A 22,372-nucleotide genomic window follows, 5' to 3' on the forward strand; every position below is an offset into this window, starting at 1 on the left:
GGGACTAAGCCGAAAGAAAAGGAATGAATGAATATACATACATTATTTATACACACACACTTATGGGTTATATATATGTATGTATGTATGTGTGTGTGTGTGTGTGTGTGTGTGTGTGTGTGTGTGTGTGCGTATATATATATATATATATATATATATATATATATATATATATATATATATATATATATATATATATATATAGTTTTTTGCAAATTAAAAAAATAGCAAAATAGATTTTTACTATGTTTTTTAATAATATATGTAACGGATTATGCCTGACTAATTATGTTTGACTGACATTCCAATATTTCAAACACAGATAGCTGCAGTTGGGGTCCTTTCAGAGAATACAATATCACAATATTACTATATTTAGTAAAATATTACTATATTAACTGCTATATTATACTATAAAATATAACAGTTAAAAAAAATTAAGAAATCATAAAAGAATTTGTAATAGTTTTAATTATGGCAGTCACTTTTGAGTGCTCAATAATTTCTAACCAATAGCAATTGATAAAATAAAATAATTAATATTAGCAATAATTTTATGTAGGCCTATATGGGTTAATAACATTTAGGTGTATGTATCAAATAATATATATATATATATATATATATAATTTGTAAATGTTTCAAAAGCACTTTGAGAAAGTTATTGTGAAATAATGTACATCTAATATTATATTTTAATGGGTAAAAGTTAAAATGGTTACAAGTTGATTGTAACGTTTGAATTTAATTTGTAATTAAAGTTTCAATAGCTTTCCCCCAGCAATGAATATAACAGCATATTAAGTATTATATAACAGTTTTATCATTAACCTTAAAGCTGAACTCAAGTTATGGCCGTAACGTTTAACAAACTAGAACTGAAGATTTCATCTAACTACTAGTGCACAAAATGTTCCTCAAAACAAAACTCATCTGTTACCTCTTGTGCCTCTGTTCATGTGCCTATCCGGGTACTTACACTTTGTCCAATCAGAGTCGAGCAGAAAAAAATACACTAATACTTTATTTATTTCTGTGCACTATTATTGTAGATGGCAATTACATCTCACGATCAAAGATATCCGAAAATATCTCTATCTTTAAAAATTCTACCTCATCCATGATTATATAAGGCAACGAAAAGCGCGGGAGTGTGTGAGCACGCCGTAAAAACGTGATGTTACATTACGTGGGCGGATAGATCTGACCAATAAACTGCGTATGTGCACCTTTGCGTCAGTGAGTGGGCGGAGTCGACTGATGGCTGGCTGATGGTTCACGGGGTGAATTAAATTTGACATTCAGCTAAAGGACAACAAACTCGCAAATATTCGACGCTCTCAATGTTGTATTGACAGAGAATGTGCGCGTACACATAGATATACTCTAAAATACGCGTTTACTTGACGTTTTGGGAGGAAGTTGAACCGAACGTCTGTCGTCGTTTTGTTTTGTTTTGCCTTCGGATTGTTGACGTGCGCGTGCTTTCTCTTCTGTATTTTCCTACGTGTGTGTTCTATTAATCCGCCAGTTTTACAGTAACGTGTGCTTTGCGTATATTTTAAACACTAAATTCACTCACACACTGTCATCGTGTCGTCAGCCACGGGGTGTGTAAAGCAGCTATATGAATTTTGTGATTCATCAGTCAAGCGCGCAAAGATTCAACTTCAACATGGGACAAGTTTTTCTTGAGCAAGGCTAAATCAAACGCGTCTCCAGAACCTACTTTATAACTGATTTTTGGAGGGGTTTTACGAAGTTTTAGGAGTTGCTGGAGCTCTCGTGATCTCAGAAGGGGCTGCAATACATTTGGAGACATGGTGGTCAACACGATCCACTGGTTCAGGAAGGGTTTGAGGCTCCATGATAACCCTTCATTGCGGGACTCTATAATGGGAGCCGATAATCTGAGATGCGTTTACATACTGGACCCCTGGTTTGCAGGATCGTCCAATGTGGGAATCAGCAGATGGAGGTGAGTTTGCTTTGGAGCAAGGCACGTGTGCGACCTGAGGGTTTATGACTAGACAGTTGTCTGTTTTTGGGATTATGCTTCACATCACTAGTGCTTGTGAAGTTAAGTCATTGATGCTTCAGTCACTGCCTGTGAAGTGACAAGTTACTAGTCTAATGCAAAAGTTACTGTAGCTGTTGGTCTTCTTTAAAGTAATGTTTTTCTAACTTTTTTTGTACCACTACCGATGACATTGCTTCAAAATATGAAAAAAAAAAAATTTTCATTTAGAGCATTTTTTGCATAAAAGTTATCATGTTTTCAGACATATTTGAATTAATTTTTAAAGAAACATTTTTTAAAAGGAAAATTGTAAGAGAGGTTTATATTTATATATTCATAATATTCATTTAAATTAATATTTGGTGCAATAATCTTGATTTTCTGTCACAATAATTTAAAATGTTATTTTCCACCAGTTGTCAAATTCTGGGAAAAAATGCTCTAAATTTGGTCTGATGTTACATAACAAAACAAATATTAATATTGACATTTAACTTAAAACTTAAAACAAGCAAATACAGAGAAACATTATACTAAACATGACCAGTGCTTATTAAAATGTGTAAAATAATTAGTGTTCATACGAATTTTAAATGGTTAAAGATTTACTGATTATTGTGACATCAAGTGGTTTGAAAAAGTGGCATAGCATAAACAATATATGACAATGAATTTGTTTTTGTTATCAAATAATTCTTGTTAAATATGCAGAACAAGTTTTTTGTTTGCATAAACCATTGTTACTATATCTTCTGCAAGTCTTGGTAAAATTTAAGACATTAAAAGTAAATAAATAAACAAATGAATATCTATATATGCATATTGGGGCTGCACAATATTAGAAAAATCTGACATTGCAATCTATATATTGCAATATGAATATAATTAGCTCTATTTGGAAAGATTCCATTGAGGGGGATGATCAAGACATTTTCTATGCAGTGCATCTGCATAAATTCTATTAAATTAAAAGCAAAAAATTAATAAATAAACAGTGGTTTTTGGGGAGTCTAACTGTCTTCAAGTACAGAAATTTAACAATCAAATGTAAAATATCATGGTCATCAATGTAAGGGTGGGCCATTTATATGGATGCACCTTAATAAAATGGGAACGGTTGGTGATATAATGTCCTGTTTGTGGCACATTAATATATGTGAGGGGGCAAACTTTTCAAGATGGGTGGTGACCATGGTGGCCATTTTGAAGTCGGCCATCTTGGATCCAACTTTTTTGCAATCACGTCAAACTTATTGGGAATTTCACAAGACAAACAATGGTGTGCTTGGTGTTATCTTAACTTTATTCTTTCCCGTGCCCCCTCACATATACTAATGTGCCACAAACAGGACGTTAATATCACCAACTATTCCCATTTTATTAAGGTGCATCAATATAAATGGCCCACCCTGTATAAATAAAAAATAAATGCATAATTTAATAATATCTTTATCTTTTATTCTTTAATAAATAATCAAATCCTGTCATGTGACTATTGCAGAGACACACATTGCGATATTGATGCTCAAATATATGTATATGTATGTATGTGTGTGTATGTATATTGTTATATATATTTATAATAATATATTATTATTATTTTAGGATTATTTAGTATAAAGATTAAGAGCTGATTTGAGTGCAGATTTGCATTGTGAAACCGCTGAAAGACTATCTTATTTTCCTATTTTAATTTAGGTTGCTGGTTAACAATAGCCCTTCTTTGTGTGGCCATTTTAAAGAGCATTTGATTAACTTTTTATTTAAGCTTGCACTACAATTTTATAAGGACATGTGTGTTATCAACACAGACAATTCCTCTAAGAAACTGCTATTGCTGATGGTACAGGCGGCCTGTATCTTTATGAGAAAGTACTGTATTGGGATCTCCTTGTGGGATACTTGAGCGGTCACCCTCTCATAGCAAAGCGATGATGTAACATACAGCTCCCCTCCTTCTCAGTCGGTGCAGGACGTGTGGAAGTAGGTCAGTGTGTCAGTAGATGCTGTTACCTCATTCCCCTTCAGCACTGACCTACTTCTCTCCTCCTTGAAACAGCCTCTTGAATACAGTACACCTCCTCTCCATTGTTAATCTGCATCCAAAAAAAAATCTCACACAAAGGCTTCTTTTGAAAGTTTATGTGTGTAGGTTTTCTGGATAGCCTTACAGTTTTTTTAATAGGCATGTGTCAAAAGGAACCCGGCTGATGTACTAGCAATAGTGCAGCACTTTTGAGTTTATACACAAATATACAAGATGTTGTACCTATTTTTACTGTTATTATTTGTAGGCTATGCAGTGAGATTACAAAGGCTGTTTTAAAGGGTTAGTTCACTCAAAAATTAAAACTTTAGAGAAAATTAAAAACTTTTTTCTAAAAAACTTAACTTCTGACATTAATTACTCCCCCTTATGTTGCTCCTTACACTACTTTGTTGATCCTTGAAATTAAACTGAAAATATTTTAGTGCAAATCTGAGGTTTTTTTTAGCAAAATCATTGAATCAATCCATCTTGTGACCGATTTTAAGTCACATGGACTGATTTAAATTTATGAAGTGACTCAACTTTAATTCTGTTTAGTAACAGGAGTTTAAAAACTGTATTGTGAATACAGAGTATAGTATATTGTCACTTTTTAATCAATTAAATTAGGGCTGCACAATATTGGAAAAACTGACATTGCGAAGTTTTTATAGCAATATATATGCAATATCCTTTGTTATACTTGGAAAGAATTTTTGGTCACACTTTATTTTAAGGTTCAGTTCTCGCTCTTAGCAAACCATCTTGACATTGCTTCAATAAACTCAAAAAAATAATTTGCTCCTTATTAATAGTTATTAAGGTGGTTTAGGTATTGGATAGGATCATGGATGTAAAATAAGATCACACAGAACTAAGTACTAAGTACTAATAAGCAGTCGAAATACAACCTGAAATCTCAAACAGAATTTTGAGACTAGATTTGATCAAGTGATTTTTACCAGATGTCATATTGGGCATACAAGAATAATCCATGGTTTTTTGATCAAAGGTGAAGACCCCACTCAATGTTTGTACTTAAAGCTGGGCGATTTGGCCTGAAATCTAAATTTTGATTTATTATATTTAACTCCCCCACGATTAGTGAACAGTTATTTTATTTATTTTTTTGTCCTCATATTTCCGTGACTAGTTTTGTTAAGCAAATATGCTCGCATATTACATGTGAGAGATTTCTGAATGAAGGGTGCGTTACTTGATTTTAAAATTGAAGAAAACACTACCTACTATCTATAAATATTCATTAAACATCAACATTGAACAATTGAATTGAAAACACACATTGACTAAAACGAAGTCAAATTTTTTGTAAAATAAAAAACTTCAGTATTTGCGTCAGCCACGGCAAGAGGTATGCGACTGTGCAAAGGCTGTGCCCGACCATATGTGTGTGCTCAAGCATAATTACTCGTATATAAGAAAGTATAAACAGAGCAGGGTCAAGTGACTCTAACCACTGTAGGGAAATTAATTGAAAAAAATTGACCTGAAAAAATTTGATTGATTATAGGTTCTGAATGATGATTCGATTAATTTCCCAACCCTATTTGTACTGCACAATTCCTCTCTCACAGTAAAACACATTTTACTGGACTGTACTGTTTAATGAAATGAACTCTCTTAAGGACATTTTTAGCTAAGTGACAGCAGGAATTTTTTTTTTTACATTTTTATCATGTATTAGCAGCACAAATCTAATTTAATTTATGTAATTATTTGTTTGTTGATTTTTAATCGTATATTTATTATTGAAATATTCTTGCCATGAAAATAGTTTTGGTTGCTGACATGGCATTAAATAAAAATAAATTACAATAAGCAGTCAATATCTCAACATGCATGCAAATAAGCAACAAGTTATTTGTGAATTTATTAATTTAAATTGATTGGGATGATTTTGTAGGCGATTGAATCATGCATAACGTAATAAACAAACAACAAGCATAGATAAATGCAACAAAGCAAAGATAAAAGTGAAATAAACAGTGCATGTATTATGGGTTTGTATATGTAAATGTAAAAGTTGGACTGCACCTCAACATTGCATATCTTTGCGATGTGACTATTGTGGATGCACATTGCAATGTCGATGCTGTAACTATTTATTGTGCAGCCCTTATTCAAATATCTTTTAAAATGTATAGCAAAGCTGAACAATTAGTATAAATGTATTTTTCACATTTAATCAGTTTAAGGCATCCTTACTTGAAGAAAATCCCCCCTTTAAACAAAATTCAGTTACAAAAAAAATCTGATCAACATACATTTTTTTAAATTGTTATAGCACGATTTCCCAGTGATGGGTTGCGTTTGGAAGGGCATCTTCTGTGAAAAACATATGCCAGAATAGTTGGCGGTTCATTCCGCTGTGGCAACCCCTGATAAATAAGGGACTATGTTATAGTAATAAGGCGCACACTATATCACTTCAGTATTGATATCGCAATATGTGCATCAGCAATAGTCACATCGCAGATGAACCAGTATTATAATAGACTATATAGATATACCAAAACTTTTAGCAATTATTTGTGTTTTTATGGCCTGTCTGAGAATTTCAAGTCAGTTTAAAGCATTCAGGCACATTCAGAAATTATGTACTTGTGTTTAAATATACAAATCTACACATTATTTTACATTTGATCATTATATTTGTGATTATTCTGATTATTGCTGATATTATTACAGAAAATCATAACACACTGTGTATTTAATTTGTACAGTATCATTGCTATACTGTATATATCAGTGTTTGTGATTGGTTTATTATAATCTATGCAGATACCTTACAAAATTATCCCAATGTAAATAAAATTATGAATTCTTTCAAAACAGATCTATTCAGTTCATCTGCTGAATTTATACTTAATATCGCAATATTTATCGCAGAAAAATAAAATATTGCAAAGTCAGTTTTTTACAATATCATGCAGCCCTAAAAGTGATATTTAGTCATTGATAATATCACTTTTTATAATTGTTATAATATTGATTACATATTTCCATAAAAACCTTTTTAAACTCTTTTTACCATCCTCAAACATTTGAATGGTACATTTTTTCTAAAACGCACAGAAAACAAACTTTGTACTGTAAACAAAGCACACAGTAAACACTGGTGTTCTGTCCTCTTCTTTCCTTTAATTCTTACTTGCAGAACAATCAGCATGTGAGCTTTCACATGCAGGGAAATTAAACACAGTGACTTTGAGAATGAATGAGTGGTTTCATCTTTATCTTGACCTGGACGTACTGTAACGGATCAGACGTCTCCAGGAAAGGTTACAGACAGGCTCAACTGGCCGCAGCTGATACGCACTCCTTCAAGGGGAAACTCTAGCTCAGACAGGATTATACCCTTATTACATATTAAGAGGCGCCAGAGAGAAAGTCATGTATGATATTTCAAAATATGTCCAGTGTTGGCCACTTTAAGCCTTATGTGCTTCATTGAAAATAATGTAGCACAGCAGTTCTCAACCAATAGTCCAGACTTCAGAGCCTCAGCCAGCTATAAGGGAGGATTCAATAAGATTTAAAATGATTAAATAAAATTAAGAACAAGCATTAAAATTGAACTGGAAAATGGTTCAAAATTCATATTTAAAAATAATTATAAAGAATGCACATTTGTCTAAGCTCTACAAAATTATCAAAATTTTGAACATTGAGGTATTTTCATTTTTGGAAATTAAAAAATTAAGTAATTTTAATTCTGATTATTTTAGTTGCTTTATATATATTTTAGTTGCCTTTTTTCAGAATCAACGAGCGCTCAAAGTTTCAAAAACAAGATTGGGACTATATCACTTTGACTGTTATTGTGGAGAATAAGGGCCCAAATGTGTGTGTAAAAATTTTGCTCACAATATCTGTTGAATAATTAATTTATTGTATAATCAGGATTGTGATTCTTCTGCATAAATACGTATTTTCCGAGCTCAGTGGGGCAACCCCTGTAATTTGCGTAAATCCGAAGTTTTTTCCCCCACGGTCTCCATCGTGATCAAAGCAGGCGACCCCTTCATTCTGGATGCCTTTCAGGGATGTAATTGTAGACCTACCTACACGGGATTAAACAAGATAATTAGACATTTAAAAAATCAAGCGAGTGCTCCACATTTAAAATTTCAGTACACAGAGGTCTTGTTTTGATCCTCGATGGGTCTCGCGCAGTCAAGTGATGCGATTTCGCAAGTCAGAGTTCACCAAGCTTGAACATTCCAAGGCAACGATCTGCGAAGCTTGAAGCACGAGCTTGTGTTTCCGATCTGATGCATTCACGTGCGTATGAATGTAAGTCTATGGGGAGAAGTCCAGTGTGACCGCAGCTTAATGATACTGTGTAGTCCTATAATATGACGAAGCAGCTGACAATATGCAAGATCATGAAATCGATTTGAATGTGTATGCGGCTGTGCACACTTTTTCCATGCTCACATTTGCATGTCACGACCACATACGCTCCATGTACATTATAAATACAGCTGCAGGATGCACATTTGTTGTTATTCTCTGTAAGTCATCTGTCCTTATGTCTAAATATGACTAGTAGACTTTTTATGACGTTGGAATAAAAAGTCGACTAAATTACAGGGAAAATTATATTCTGTGGACACAAGAGAACTAGCTGAGTTAGTAGCGCCATCTAGCGGTGGTGTGTGGATCTTTCCCGACATTGAAGTACAAAGTATAAACCTATTAAATATTACTTGGGTCACTATTAAACTGCTAAACATTTAGACTGATTTAAATAATATACATAATAATATAGATAATATTAGATAATATTATTTTATTATTATAACTATTTTATTATTATTATTTTTTTTTTTTTCGAAGGGGGGCAGGGTAAATCTTAAGTAAATCTTGCCTCTTTATGGGTGGAAATCAAACTCGTTTCATGCATGCCTCATTAAATGCAAATGAGCTGAAGAGGGCGGTTCCTTTACAGCTTGAACCTCAGTTACTTTATCAAAAACCAGAAACATCTATATTCGCTTTTAAGTCTAGTCGATTTAAATTCCTTATGTACAATTGTTTGTGTATTCACACGGTGCATCAGCATCAAGGCATCTCATTCACTTTAAAGTTAATGCTGTAGTTGAGAATTTCTCAACTTTTCAATCACCAACGGAAGCGTCAGCCAATCAGATTACTTTATGCAAATACCCCAGCTCAGACAGTAGCCAGTTAATGTCTGATTTCATTGGCTGACACTGCTATGAAGATCGCGTCAGAACCAACTTTAGACACGGCCTCCGTCAAGCATTGACGCTGAAGCCCCGTGTGATTTGAGTGGATTAAGCTTTGCAATTTTGCAGATCCATAACATAAAGAAAGTTAGAATGCAGTATAATAGGGCCCCTTATTAAGCAGCATGCAGTTTATTAGTAAACTTTTTTTTTTCTTTTTTGTCAGAGAAATTCCTCTGTTGTTGCTATGAAGAGATCTATTAAGATTTATTTGCTCATTAATTGAATTTTGATAATTTTTTTTGTAATGCAGGTTTTTGCTGCAGTGCCTCGAGGACTTGGATGCCAGCCTTCGCAAACTTAACTCTCGGCTCTTTGTGATCAGAGGACAACCTACAGACGTTTTTCCAAGACTGTTCAAGGTCAGTGAACAGACCGCCTGGAAACTCTCAGCAAGTACATGCCTTGCTTTGTGTGCGTATTTATGCTGTGCCCCATTTTTAACTCTCACTCTCTCTCTCTCCTCTCTATCTCTAGGAGTGGAAAATCAGCCGGCTGTCATATGAGTACGACTCTGAGCCCTTCGGGAAGGATCGTGATGCAGCCATTAGGAAACTAGCCACTGAGGCAGGGGTGGAAGTGTTCGTCAGGATCTCCCACACACTCTATGATCTGGACAAGTGAGTGGATCTGGAATCAGTGCCACATGCCCAAATGACTCCCACATAGATGCCAGCAGTCCTGTGGGAGGCAGTTCGCAATCGTGCCTGATATTTAACTCTTTAGCGAGAAATAAAGGAGAAATAGACAGATATTAAGCGATTTTATCGATCTAAAATGAATGGTATTCAAAGTACTAAAGATTCTAATAATCAAAAATAATACAGCAAATTTAGTTTCAATACAGATTGGCTAAATATGCATCAGTAGCTGTTTCCATTCAAAGATGCGAATTAAATTTATGCGCAAAACTAGATTATTGCATAAAAGACTTGCAAATAAAGCAGGGTTTCCATCCAATGTGTCAAAGAGAACAAAATCGTCACTTCCTGATAAACTGGTGCCAAATATCAACAGTAAAGATGGAATTTGCAGTGGTAGGAGAAGCTGCGTCAATCTTTCCTTTATTTTATAAATGACTTGCAGCTCAGAAGACAATGGGACACATAATGAATGCGCGGTGGCGTTCGAAGCATGAGACGCGGAGCACAGACGCTCTTGACAATTCTGCCGGTAATTAATAATATAATAACACTAACACTGAAATGGTTAAAGCGTTTTAGCATGACCAAAACAACATTTTAGATGTTTTACAATTCACAGACTTTTTTTATCACCACATGATCTCTTATAACGATATCACATGACCTGTTTTTAAATGCGCATACTGAAATTTGTTCGGTAAAAGTGTTTCCATCGCAGTTTATGCACATTTTCTTACCGAATAAAATATTTATCCTACCCAGTTATGCAAATTTTTTTAATGCTCATTTTCAAAATGTATGTGCATCTTGGCGTTTCCATCATCTGTTTTTTTATGCGCATATCCAAAATGCGCATGAAAATAGTTGGATGGAAACATAGCTATTGTCAAGTCAGTTGTAATGAAAAATTTGTGATGCAGATTTTTGTAATGTTGTATTTTGTAATATGAATTAAAAGATGTAACAAAGGTTAAATCGAAAACATTTATTGAAAACTGTCAATCACAATAAGTAATAATTTATTGTTGTTAATAAAATTATTAACTGCATAAAGTATTGTTTTAAGTATATATTTTTATCTATAATATTTTATTATTATAAGCATTGTATCAAGAGCATTTGAACATTTTTGTTGTTTAATATTTTTATATAATACTAAAATATGAAAACAGTAGAATTACCTGTAATTAATACGATTCTACTTATATGAGATATGAACATCTATTTTCATATTGGATCAAATATATAATTTGCGGAAGATGCTTTTGTAATGTAATTTATATTACCAATATATAAAAATGTACAATTGGTTAATATTAATAATATTGTAATCACTTAACAAATGAAAATAAAATTATATAATAGGTCATTAATAATATGATAAAAATGTATTAACATCATTTTATTATCATAAATATTTTTTCAACATTACTTAAATTGTTATATTACTAATGTGTTTAGTAAGTTTAGATTTTTTTTGTTTTAGCATATTTTCAAGTTTAAGCAAATAATTGATAATCCTGCTGATATCTGAAAAACTAGTAAATTAGTTCACTTTTAATTAGTTTTGTAAAGTATTTTTTTATATTTACTTTATTTCATTGCTGACTGTGTAAAAATTACATGGAATAAAGATGAAAACAATCACAAACACATTTTTTTCATTAATATGTAATATTTAGAATTTTTATGAAATGTTTTTGCTTTTGTAAATGCCAAAAAAAATCTATATTTCCTAATCATTGACAAATGTGCTTTTTCGCCTCTCTCTAGGATCATTGAGTTAAACGGAGGACAGTCTCCCCTCACCTATAAGCGATTTCAGACACTTATCAGTCGAATGGATCGTGTGGAGATGCCAGCAGAGACCATCACAGCTGAGATTATGGGCAAATGCACCACACCAGTCAGTGATGATCATGACGACAAGTTTGGTGTACCGTCTCTGGAGGAGCTCGGTGAGACACCCGTGTTCCCTCACTTAGCATATGTGTGCATGTCTTTGAACTGCGATTGTAAATGAGGATTTATGTCTTCAGGTTTTGAAACAGAGGGACTGTCCACTGCTGTGTGGCCCGGTGGAGAGACCGAAGCTCTGACTCGATTAGAGAGACACCTGGAGAGGAAGGTAAATAAGTACTCTGTTACGTTACGTTCTAGAAGTATGCATTTTTACATTGTGTTAACCTAGATATATGCTGATATTTGGTATATCATGATAATGAACATGCACAATATTGATATTGTGGGCACTTTAAAAAATCTGTCAATAATTGTTGACATATTGATGTTTTTTAAGCATGTTCACATTGTATTTGCAGTGGTTTTATCAATAGCAGTGTCATCAAATGCTGGGTGATTTAATTGATTAGCTTAATAGCTCAAACATGAAGATTTTCATATGCTAATCTGGTCTACTACATGCTGAAAAATTGATTGAAAATATTATATATAGGGCTCTGTAAATTACAGTTAACACTGTGCACTAAGACTACCTAAACAATGATTACTTTTATCAATCTTAGGTGATGTTAATTTCTTAGGTGATGCCTGATAACATGTTAAAATCATAGTTGGAGTCCTTATATTAAGTAGATTAAGATGACTAATAAAAAGTTGTAATTTAAGCTAATAATAACATAGTAACTGTAATAAATCTGCCTTTTTCACACTCTTAATTTTAATCTATTATCATTTAATAATAACATTTGTAGTGTTACATATTGTACTTTATAATCCTATTGCAATTTTTATTTTCTCTGATCAAGTATATACTTAAAAGCAAAATAGTTTTGTCATAATACCAGTTAAAGTAACCTTTTTTCATAATTTTACCATTAAAAGCCTATGATTAACTATACTTATTATAATTATTTTTATTGCATACTTTATGCATGTTATTGTACATGTAAGCTCCTGACCTTGTCCATCTAAGATCTTTATAGTTGGACCCATCTTGTAATAGTTACTTCTAGCAGGATAACAAAGCTCGAATCATTTCAAACTGCTTTCTTAAATGTGACCATGAGTTCACTATACTCAAATGACCTCCACAGTCACCTGAAATTCCAATGAGTACATGTAGTTTCTTTCTATCAACTACTAATTGTTTTTGTTTGTTTTTACAGGCTTGGGTGGCTAATTTTGAACGCCCCAGAATGAACGCTAATTCCTTGCTGGCCAGTCCCACAGGCCTGAGCCCTTACTTGCGGTTTGGCTGCCTCTCTTGTAGACTTTTCTATTTCAAACTAACAGACCTCTACAGGAAGGTAAAGATTGCCTTGTTTTGACTTTTTATCATAGCAATATATGAAAGGTTGTTCTCATGGTTTTCCCGCCTTTTCGATTGCAGGTCAAGAAGAACAGCGCCCCGTCACTGTCTCTTTATGGTCAGCTACTGTGGCGTGAGTTCTTCTACACAGCTGCAACTAACAACCCACATTTTGACAAAATGGAGTTCAATCCCATCTGCGTGCAGATTCCATGGGACAGGAATCCAGAGGCTCTGGCCAAGTGGGCAGAGGGTCGGACTGGTTTCCCGTGGATTGATGCAATAATGACCCAGTTGAGACAGGAGGGATGGATCCACCATCTGGCCAGGCATGCAGTTGCTTGCTTCCTCACACGTGGAGACCTGTGGATCAGCTGGGAAGAGGGCATGAAGGTACTCCAATCATTATTCTGTAATTGCTTATTGTTCTGTAATTGATAGCTATAGGAAGAAAAAACTGCTTGAATATTCTGTTTCTCTTGAAATATTGTGTTTGAGTTAAATGTTAATATTTGTTTTAGTCAATAACGTTTCTTCCTAATTTAACTAAAAATTGCGCATTTTAGTGAGAGCGCTTTTATAAAGAAAAGCAATTGGTCAAAATAACAAATGTCTTCAGCAAAACGGGGCTATTCCACCTGATATTGATTTCTTAATTTTTCTTAAATTAAAATGTTAGAATTGTGTGGTTTAAAAATTAAGCCTGAAACATTGCACTTTTTGAATTAAGTTACTTTATGAAAATAAATGCTCTAATTGACCATTTTCATTTTAAATTGGGAAGAAATGCCATCGGCAGTTTATAGAATAAAAAAGTTATGCTTTACTCAATAGGGTCCGTGGGGTCTTTAAAGTCTTAAAAGGTCTTAAATTTCAACAACTAAAAGGGTCTTGTTGTAGGTCTTAAACCATTTTATAACTGATCTTAAATTTTCTTTATGTAAAGCTACCCAATCGATCCAACACGCATCCAATTACCAACAATACATCTCAATCAAACTTATGTTATAAGTTATGTTAAAAATTTGACAAGTTATGTTGAAAAAAGAATCTATACAACTCAAGTTTGCTTGTTTTGACACCATGTAAAATTTGTGGCTAAGAACTAATAAGATTTTTTTTTCATCTGGACCATTTAAACGTTTAGCCCTACATATGTCTGAAATTTAATTCTTGATGATCTTAAACAGGCTTTATAAAGTCTTGCATTTGACTTGGTGAAACCATCAGAAACCCTGCTCAAAATCATAACTATAAATCCAGAGATACTGAAAATTTTCAGGTGGTCTCCTAAATTTTCCAAGGCTGCATATTGATATTATATTATGCTGGTTTTCTTTCTGAAGGTGTTTGAGGAGTTGTTGCTGGATGCAGACTGGAGCGTCAATGCAGGAAGCTGGATGTGGCTTTCGTGCAGCTCGTTCTTCCAGCAGTTCTTTCACTGTTACTGTCCAGTTGGCTTCGGGCGACGTACTGACCCTAATGGAGACTATATTAGGTGCCTTACTCGACCCATACTTTAATTTACTAAAATTCACATTACTGTGAATAAACTGATTGGTTCAATATTAATCTTTTCTTTGAAAACAAATTGTTTTTAAATATTTTTTCAGACGCTATTTGCCCATATTGAGGGGCTTTCCTGCCAAATTCATCTATGACCCTTGGAATGCCCCAGAAAGTGTTCAGAAGGTTGCCAAATGCATAATTGGAGTGCACTACCCCAAACCCATGGTCAATCACGCTGAGGCCAGCAGGATAAACATTGAGCGAATGAAACAGATTTACCAGCAACTGTCCTGCTACCGGGGCCTAGGTAAGAATATGGTGCACTTTTCAAATTCTCAACTCTTAGAAATCTAAATCAATCATAACAGCCGTCAAAATGATTTCAACATATAAATGAATACGTTAAAGGACTAGAATTTCTACAGAAATATGGACTTGCTACTGCCGCTAGATACACAGATACACTGCTGTAAGCATGTAAGATATGCTGCTGCAGCCATACATTAATTTCACGGCTCTAGACAGGTGGAGCTGGGGTACGTGGAGGGTTTCAGATAAGCCTTGATAGCATGATAGCACCTGAATTTTTTTTATGGTTCAGCAAGCAATATAATTGGCTATAGATGCCAGTCAGCTTGCCATGTGATAGCTTGTATATTTCATCAGCCTGTGCCATTTAGATTTACATTACTGAACTAGATATTTGAACTGATTGCTCCAGCTATAAGGTCTTGGGTTTTAATGGATCTTTATGTAATGCCAGGACTCCTTGCAACTGTTCCATCAAACACAGCCTACAATGGAGATGGTAATGGAGCAGGTCCTTCCTCAGGAGACACACAGGAGAGCACTCACATTACAGGTATACAAATGAGCACTTTGTCGGCTAGTTTTTTTATGTAATTGATATTGTGAAGCTTATAAATATTGTGATCTTATTGATCATCTATATTGGCAGTTTGGTTCATTTTATTCACGTTGTTACACGTTTTATGCTTTGTTTACCAGTGCACACCTCACCAGCAAGTTCTCAAGCAGAGTTTCCAGCATTTGCAGTGTCCTGTGGTCAACAGCTTGTCAACAGTGTGCAGCCACAGCCAGGTGTGTACTCAAAAGGATGCTTTGAAGTAAATGAAAGCTGCTTACATGTGAAGCGTGAAATCGACCTTCGGTTGCTTGAACAAGAAGTCTTTCTTTCCAATCTAGGTTACTCAGGTGCTGGCATGGACAAGCTCACAAACAGACACAGAGAGGTGAGTTCTTTCCACACCATCTCAGGCTGCATTTACACAACTGAATGTTTTTAGGATGAAAACGCTCCTCTTCCAGACTGGCATTTTAAGCCAGAAAAATATCTCCTTCCACCATATACACTCAAAAACATCTACTTTGTGACCAGTCATCCTCACTGGGTGTGTGCATATTTTGCCATCATTTATTCTAGATATCTACCGTTTGGGTAAGGGTCATATGAGAGGTGGTTGACAAATAATTGATCTAAGCAATAGTCCAGAAGAAACAGTACGACAGCATCTCCAAACTATAACAGGGTCTTCAGCGCTTTCAAAACACTCAATATTTGAGTCGAAGATGTTGGAGTAGTATGGACACCAGGTGTAACTGTAACAAAACTTGTGTGTTTTAAAAAGAAAACACATTAGTTTAAACAGCACCTCAGACCCTTTATACACCTCTCACTGTAGTGTGACCACTATACACCTGTCACTGTAGCCAGGATGTGATTCTTCCATATAAATACGATTTCTGTATTTTCCAGGCTCAATGGGGTGACCCCTGTGATTTGCATAAATCCTAAAATTATTATTATTTTTATTAAGGATAATACTAATTTAAAAAAACATTATAAATAATTAAACCTGTTAAAACAGGGACTACGCTGAAGGAAAGTGAAAGTGATAAACTCTTTAGCAATGCATGATATATTTTTCAGGGTGGAATGTTTAAGCATTTTAGGCTGCTCAATTTAACTGGACTTCATGTTTTTACAGTTCGAATTGTTGACTGACTAGTAGTTTATTTATCGAGTGGAATAAAGAGTCACTAAATTACAGAGAAAGTTATATTCTTTGGACACAAGAGAACTAACCGAGTTAGTGGCCCCATCTAGCGGCGGTGTGTGGATCTGTCCCGACATTGCGGTACAATTGTAAACCTATTAAACATTATTTAGGTGACTATTAAACTGCTAAACATTTAAATTGATGAATAAAAAAAAAAACTTAAATTGTGTGTCCAAAATTATTATTATTATCATTATTTTTTTTTCTCATCTTCCTTTTTTGTTTTTTTTGTTTTGTTTGTTTTTTTGTCCTCAGCTGATCACATGCCTACTGTAGTGTAAAAACTCTGAAAAGTATAAATGCACTCCAAATACCCAGATGGTGCACTTATTTAACCATTAAAAAAAGTGTGGACTGTTTGGCACTTCACACACTTATCAGCCGCTGCTTTGCTCACATAGACGAAGGGGCAGAGCTTTCGGGCACTTATGTTGGATTACTTTATTTCGGATTGTGAAAGTAAAATTATCCTATGAGAGTGATTATGCCGCCTCCTGATGGTGAATGCGGTTATACTATGGCAGGTATTATTTGGTGGTTTGGTCGTTTATTTCAATAATTTGGCAACCGTCAAACACCATCTGGGAAACGGTTTGAATTTCCGCTTAGTAAAGAAAATATAAGTGTTCCATTTGGGACGGCACTGCATGCATATACTATCCTGTTGAGCCTGTAAGTGCATAAGTACATAGTGTATAGTGTGCCCTTTGGGATGCAGCTAGTGCCTTTATCGGTACTTTTAAAAAAGAGCCACAAAGCAAAGTTGGATTACATAAAGAATGGCTTTTCTGTCTATAACAAGATAATAGTAGTTGAACAAAATATGCAAATATAATTTAATTTGGACTACAACAAATTCACAAAAATCTTAAGTCATCTAACACAACTGTAATAATTTAACAGGAAATACAAAATACATTACTAATAACAGCATATTAGTGGGAATTCTTGGTATGCTATAAACCATGCAGTAATTTGTTGTGCTGGGCTTGACATTATCTTTTGATCACCAGTCACTATGGCCATTAGCCACTCGCCATTTTCACTAGCCACAATTTTGTTGTTGGGAAAATATATTTTATATGCATAAATTTGACTGGCATGCTAAAATTACTTGATTTAAATATTGTGTTCTTTCCACGTGCCTCCTCGTTCATTTCTTTCTGTGTGTTGTGTGTGGCATTTGCTCAATATGCATGAGCAAATGGGTTGTGGTTTCATAGTGTGGCATTGCAATTAGTTTTTATTTCACATGACTTTTCAGGGCTCAACACTAAGGATTTACCCTTTTTTTTTCACTGGCCACACCAAACTCATTATTTCCTTGCCACAAATTTAAAATAATGTGTCAAAATATAGTTGCATACCTACACTTTATTCAACAAAAATGTTCTTAAAAAAACAATAAACATTTAAAAAATATTCTCATGTATCTAAAACCTTTCAGGCTAAAGGTCCTAATCACCAGTTAACTATGCATAAAACATATTAAAGCAAGTTATTATAAAGGATGATAATTAAACCAGATTAACAAAAATAACTGTAAGCAAAAGAAAGCTGGTGAAAGACATTTCATGTGTGATAATGAAAGAATGTTCGCGCGCACACAGTTAACATTAGACATATTAATATTCTGTTCAAAGATTGGTTAAAGGGAAAGTGGCAACTGATGCTGCTTACAGTAAATCTCGAGCCCTGGCTTGAAAGCAGTAGGACTGTTGGTAAATGAGCATCGCTGTTTTCCAGTCTATTCCAAAGAGAGCCGATAGCACCAGTTACATTTCAAGGCACGGTTGCTTCATGTGAGGAAACGGCACGGGAGCTTTTAAACACTTGGGCGCTTCACATCAGCTGTGTGCTGAAGCCAGTGAGTGAGGATCGCCTGTGTCTCATCGTGCACATGATCATCCTCTCATTTGGTATTCACCTGCTTTCTTTTGCTCGCGTAAACAGTTGTTTTTTAATTCGTGCTGCTTCTCGATTGTAGGATCAAATTTGTTTGCATATTGACAAATGGTCACAAACTAAAATTCTAATTTTTTCCTACGAGCCAGCGCTGGCAATTTGAAATTTATTTTCAATCAGCCAAAGTGCCTAGTGGGAGCAACTGACCCGCCACAACTGTTAATGTCAAGCCCTGCTTATGTCTGTCAAATTTCTTTGTTCTCATTTAAAATACAGTAGCTGCTGTCAACCACACAATGGCCTGATGAAGTGCTGACATTTTCAGACAAACTAAGTAGTGCAAAAAATGATTCAGAGCACATATGTGAGCTGCTCGTACATCAAATGCACAGTTGGAAAACTCAAGCTGGGCACATACAGTAAGCAGGCTTGGCAATTGATTACAAATTACAGTTAGATTACTCATGGGATACCGATTAAAAATGTAGCCTGTTTATTTCCTCAAGTAAAGAAGTACATTTCCAGTTCTCTATTTCCTGTTCCTCTGATTTCAGCTCAAGCATTCAAGTGGCACCAAAATGAATTGTTCCAATTAATAAATCCTTGTGAAACAGTCTCTTGAAAGCGATGTTGCATCTTCAGTTCGCACCCAAGCCCGACTGAACCGTGCTCTAGCTCCACCTCTTCCAAGTGGGCCAGGGCCAGCCAACATCGCACTAGTCAAATGAACCGGGATATGGGGGTCAAACGTGCCCATGTTCGGTTTACGTAGCCTCATTTGAGTACACTCTTAGTCCAAGTACATACTGGTTATATTATACATTTGGTACAGTTGCCTTTTTTATCTGTGGCTGTTTACACTCTGAAGGCCGTCTTTCAACTGCTTTTGCAACTGGTCGAAATTGGACACACTCAACATTTTAGATTCCATTTACACTTGCATTAAGGATCTTCCTTCATCTTGAGGTTGGATTTACCGGCACCTGACATTTGGAATTGGTGTTAGTGAGGCCAGCAGGGGGGCGCTCAACCTGAGGTCTGTGTGAGTCCTAATGCCCCAGTATAGTGAAACGGACACTATACTGTTGGTGAGCATTGTCTTTCAGATGAGATGTTAAACCGAGGTCCTGTGTTCATTAAAAATCCCATGGCACTTCTCATAAATCTGGACTTTACTGGAACTTCTATGTTAAGCTGCTTTGACACAATCTACATTGTAAAAAACACTATATAAATAAACATGAATTAAATTCAATTGAATAAGGAGTAGAGGTGTAACCCCGGTTTCCTGGCCAAATTCCCTCTATCGGCGCTTACCCATCATGGCCTCCCAATCATCCCCATCCACCGAATTGGCTCTATCACTGTCTCTCAAATCTACCTATAGTTGGTGTGTGGTGAGTGCACTGGCACAGTTGTTCTGTGGCTGCCATCACATCATCCAAGTGGATGCTGCACCCTGGTGGTGGTGTAGAGAGACAAACCCCCCCACCCCCCCACCAAGATTGTGAAGCGCTTTGGGTGTATGGCCACACACAATAAATATCTTATATAAAAAGACACATCACATTTGAATAATGCAAGAAAGAAAATATAACCTCTCTGTTTTTGTCTACAGTAAGAGGGATGACTGCTTTTAAGCGACATGGTGAAGACCGAACATCAGATTTTGCATCAAAGATTCAGAGGAATGACTGCAACTAACCTATGGAAGCAAGAATAAACACACAAACCTCTCCTCAGACATGTGATGAGACCAAATCTGAACAAAAGACACCATCTCTGCATGCCTAATATCCACTCCTCCATGCTTAGCTTTGGCTTTATGCTTTGCCATCTTGTCATTCTCCTTGTATAACTTGAGTTAGCATCAAGGTCAAGCGTGGTGGACCAGGAAACTGTAAACCAAGCCATTTGATGTGACACGATCTACGTAATTACAGCATTTTATCATGTAAGCTGTTTGCTAATGAGGAAAAAGCTTTGTTGTATTATTCACGCAAACCTAAAGTTATATGTTATTTCTCTTTGTGACCGTATGTGTCTAGCATACCATTTAATGTCTATTATGTGCATTGTTTTGCCATTTATTTTTGGCAGTAATTGTGTTTTAAACAATTCTATAAAATAAAAGAGGGATTTATTAAGAAATTCACATCTTTATAGGCATAAGCAAGAGTTTATCAGCCATTAATTGAACCTTTAAGATTTTAGTTGCACTTTAAAGAATTAAATTATTTAAAATTCTAATTTAATTTATAGAGAAACACATTCAAATGTAAAAGTCCAGAGCAAAAATCTTTATATTTAGAGATTTTTGCTTTTTCTAAGCAGATAATTTTATCATTGAGCCCTTTGGCTCTTATAAGCACAAGTGGATTTGTTTTAAGGTCTACAATGTATATATAAATGCTTATATTGTAAGTAATTCAGTTGGCAAACCATTGTACATAACTTCTTTTTTTCTTGCTTATTTACAGACTTGCCATTATATAATTTTTATATGAGAGATAATACTCTTTTTTTGATTGCTGTAATGTCTTCTTTATAAATCACCATTAAAACATGATAGACCCTTTACCAAGTTTCAGTAAATGATATCTTGTTCATCGGTGTATGCACGTTTAAAATAGTGTTATTGACGAAATACTAACGATATTAACTATGATCAGTGTTGGTTAGTAGGAACATATATAATCGTATTGCTGTTTTAATTGTATGAATTGCATATTCTTTACATGAACTGTCAGACAACTACAATAATTTAATTTGTTACAGTACATACATTCCTAAGAACTTAATTTAGACAATTTTAAAGCAGGTTTTCTCAGTTTCCAGATTTTCTAGTTATATATTGGTTAAATAATGTTTAATATAATATACATTTAATAATCTTAACAAATATATAGCTTTTAGATTATGTGTGAATCTCAATTTAAAAAAAAAAATGTATACATGTGACTGGTTTGCCATGCAAGTCACATATAAGTACTGAATAATGCACATCTGTCTTCATTTTGCGACAAGTAGCCGTGTAATAAGTGGAATAATGTACATCTTGCCGGTTGTTTTCACAGAATAAAGCTCATTCAGTCACGATGTGATCGTGAGATGTACATTACTCTTACTCAGCTTTGATATTTTAAGCTAATTTAAAAATTATTTATGAAGGACAGTAAAACACTGAAGACTTGATGACACCAGAAAATTCATCTTTACCGGAATAACTTTTAGATAATATAATATGTATTCAATATGCCATTTTAAATAATAATGCTGATTTTACTGTTTATTCTGTCAGAACATATACGTTCACTGGCCACTTTATTAGGTACACCTTACTAGTACCGGGTTAGACCCTTTTTTGCCTTCTGAATTGCCTTAATTCTCTGTGGCATAGATTCAACAAGGTACTGGAAATATTCCTTTTTGGTACTCAATTGGTACTAATGATTTTGGTACTCAATTGGTACTAATGGGCCCAAAGTGTGCCAAGAAAATTGAAACTTATCACCAGACCAGGCAACGTTTTATTAATCTTCTATTGTCCAATATTGGTGAGCCTGTACGAATTGTAGCCTCAGTTTCCTGTTCTTAGCTGACAGGAGTGGCACACGGTGTGGTCTTCTGCTGCTGT

General features: G+C 34.7%; 1 protein-coding gene across 1 annotated transcript; it reads left to right on the forward strand.

Annotated features, from left to right (window-relative positions):
- Window positions 1-1,253: 1,253 nt before the first annotated feature.
- Window positions 1,254-21,269, forward strand: cry1b (cryptochrome circadian regulator 1b). Its single transcript, XM_056478204.1, has 13 exons — window positions 1,254-1,978; window positions 9,579-9,687; window positions 9,803-9,945; window positions 11,743-11,927; window positions 12,009-12,097; window positions 13,098-13,238; window positions 13,322-13,633; window positions 14,587-14,738; window positions 14,854-15,056; window positions 15,513-15,611; window positions 15,758-15,850; window positions 15,956-16,002; window positions 20,354-21,269. Exons 1-13 carry the CDS (start codon window positions 1,821-1,823, stop codon window positions 20,354-20,356), a joined length of 1,734 nt encoding a protein of 577 aa, XP_056334179.1. The 5' UTR covers window positions 1,254-1,820; the 3' UTR covers window positions 20,357-21,269.
- Window positions 21,270-22,372: the final 1,103 nt, after the last annotated feature.

Source organism: Danio aesculapii, chromosome 18, assembly GCF_903798145.1.
Source record: "Danio aesculapii chromosome 18, fDanAes4.1, whole genome shotgun sequence".
In the NCBI taxonomy this organism is placed as follows: Eukaryota; Metazoa; Chordata; class Actinopteri; order Cypriniformes; family Danionidae; genus Danio; species Danio aesculapii.

Coding starts and splice junctions, on each gene's coding strand:
- cry1b (XM_056478204.1), top strand. CDS start 1,821: ATGGTGGTCAACACGATCCACTGGTTCAGGAAGGGTTTGAGGCTCCAT. Junction 1,979..9,578: donor GTGGGAATCAGCAGATGGAG/GTGAGTTTGCTT, acceptor TTTGTAATGCAG/GTTTTTGCTGCAGTGCCTCG. Junction 11,928..12,008: donor ACCGTCTCTGGAGGAGCTCG/GTGAGACACCCG, acceptor TTATGTCTTCAG/GTTTTGAAACAGAGGGACTG.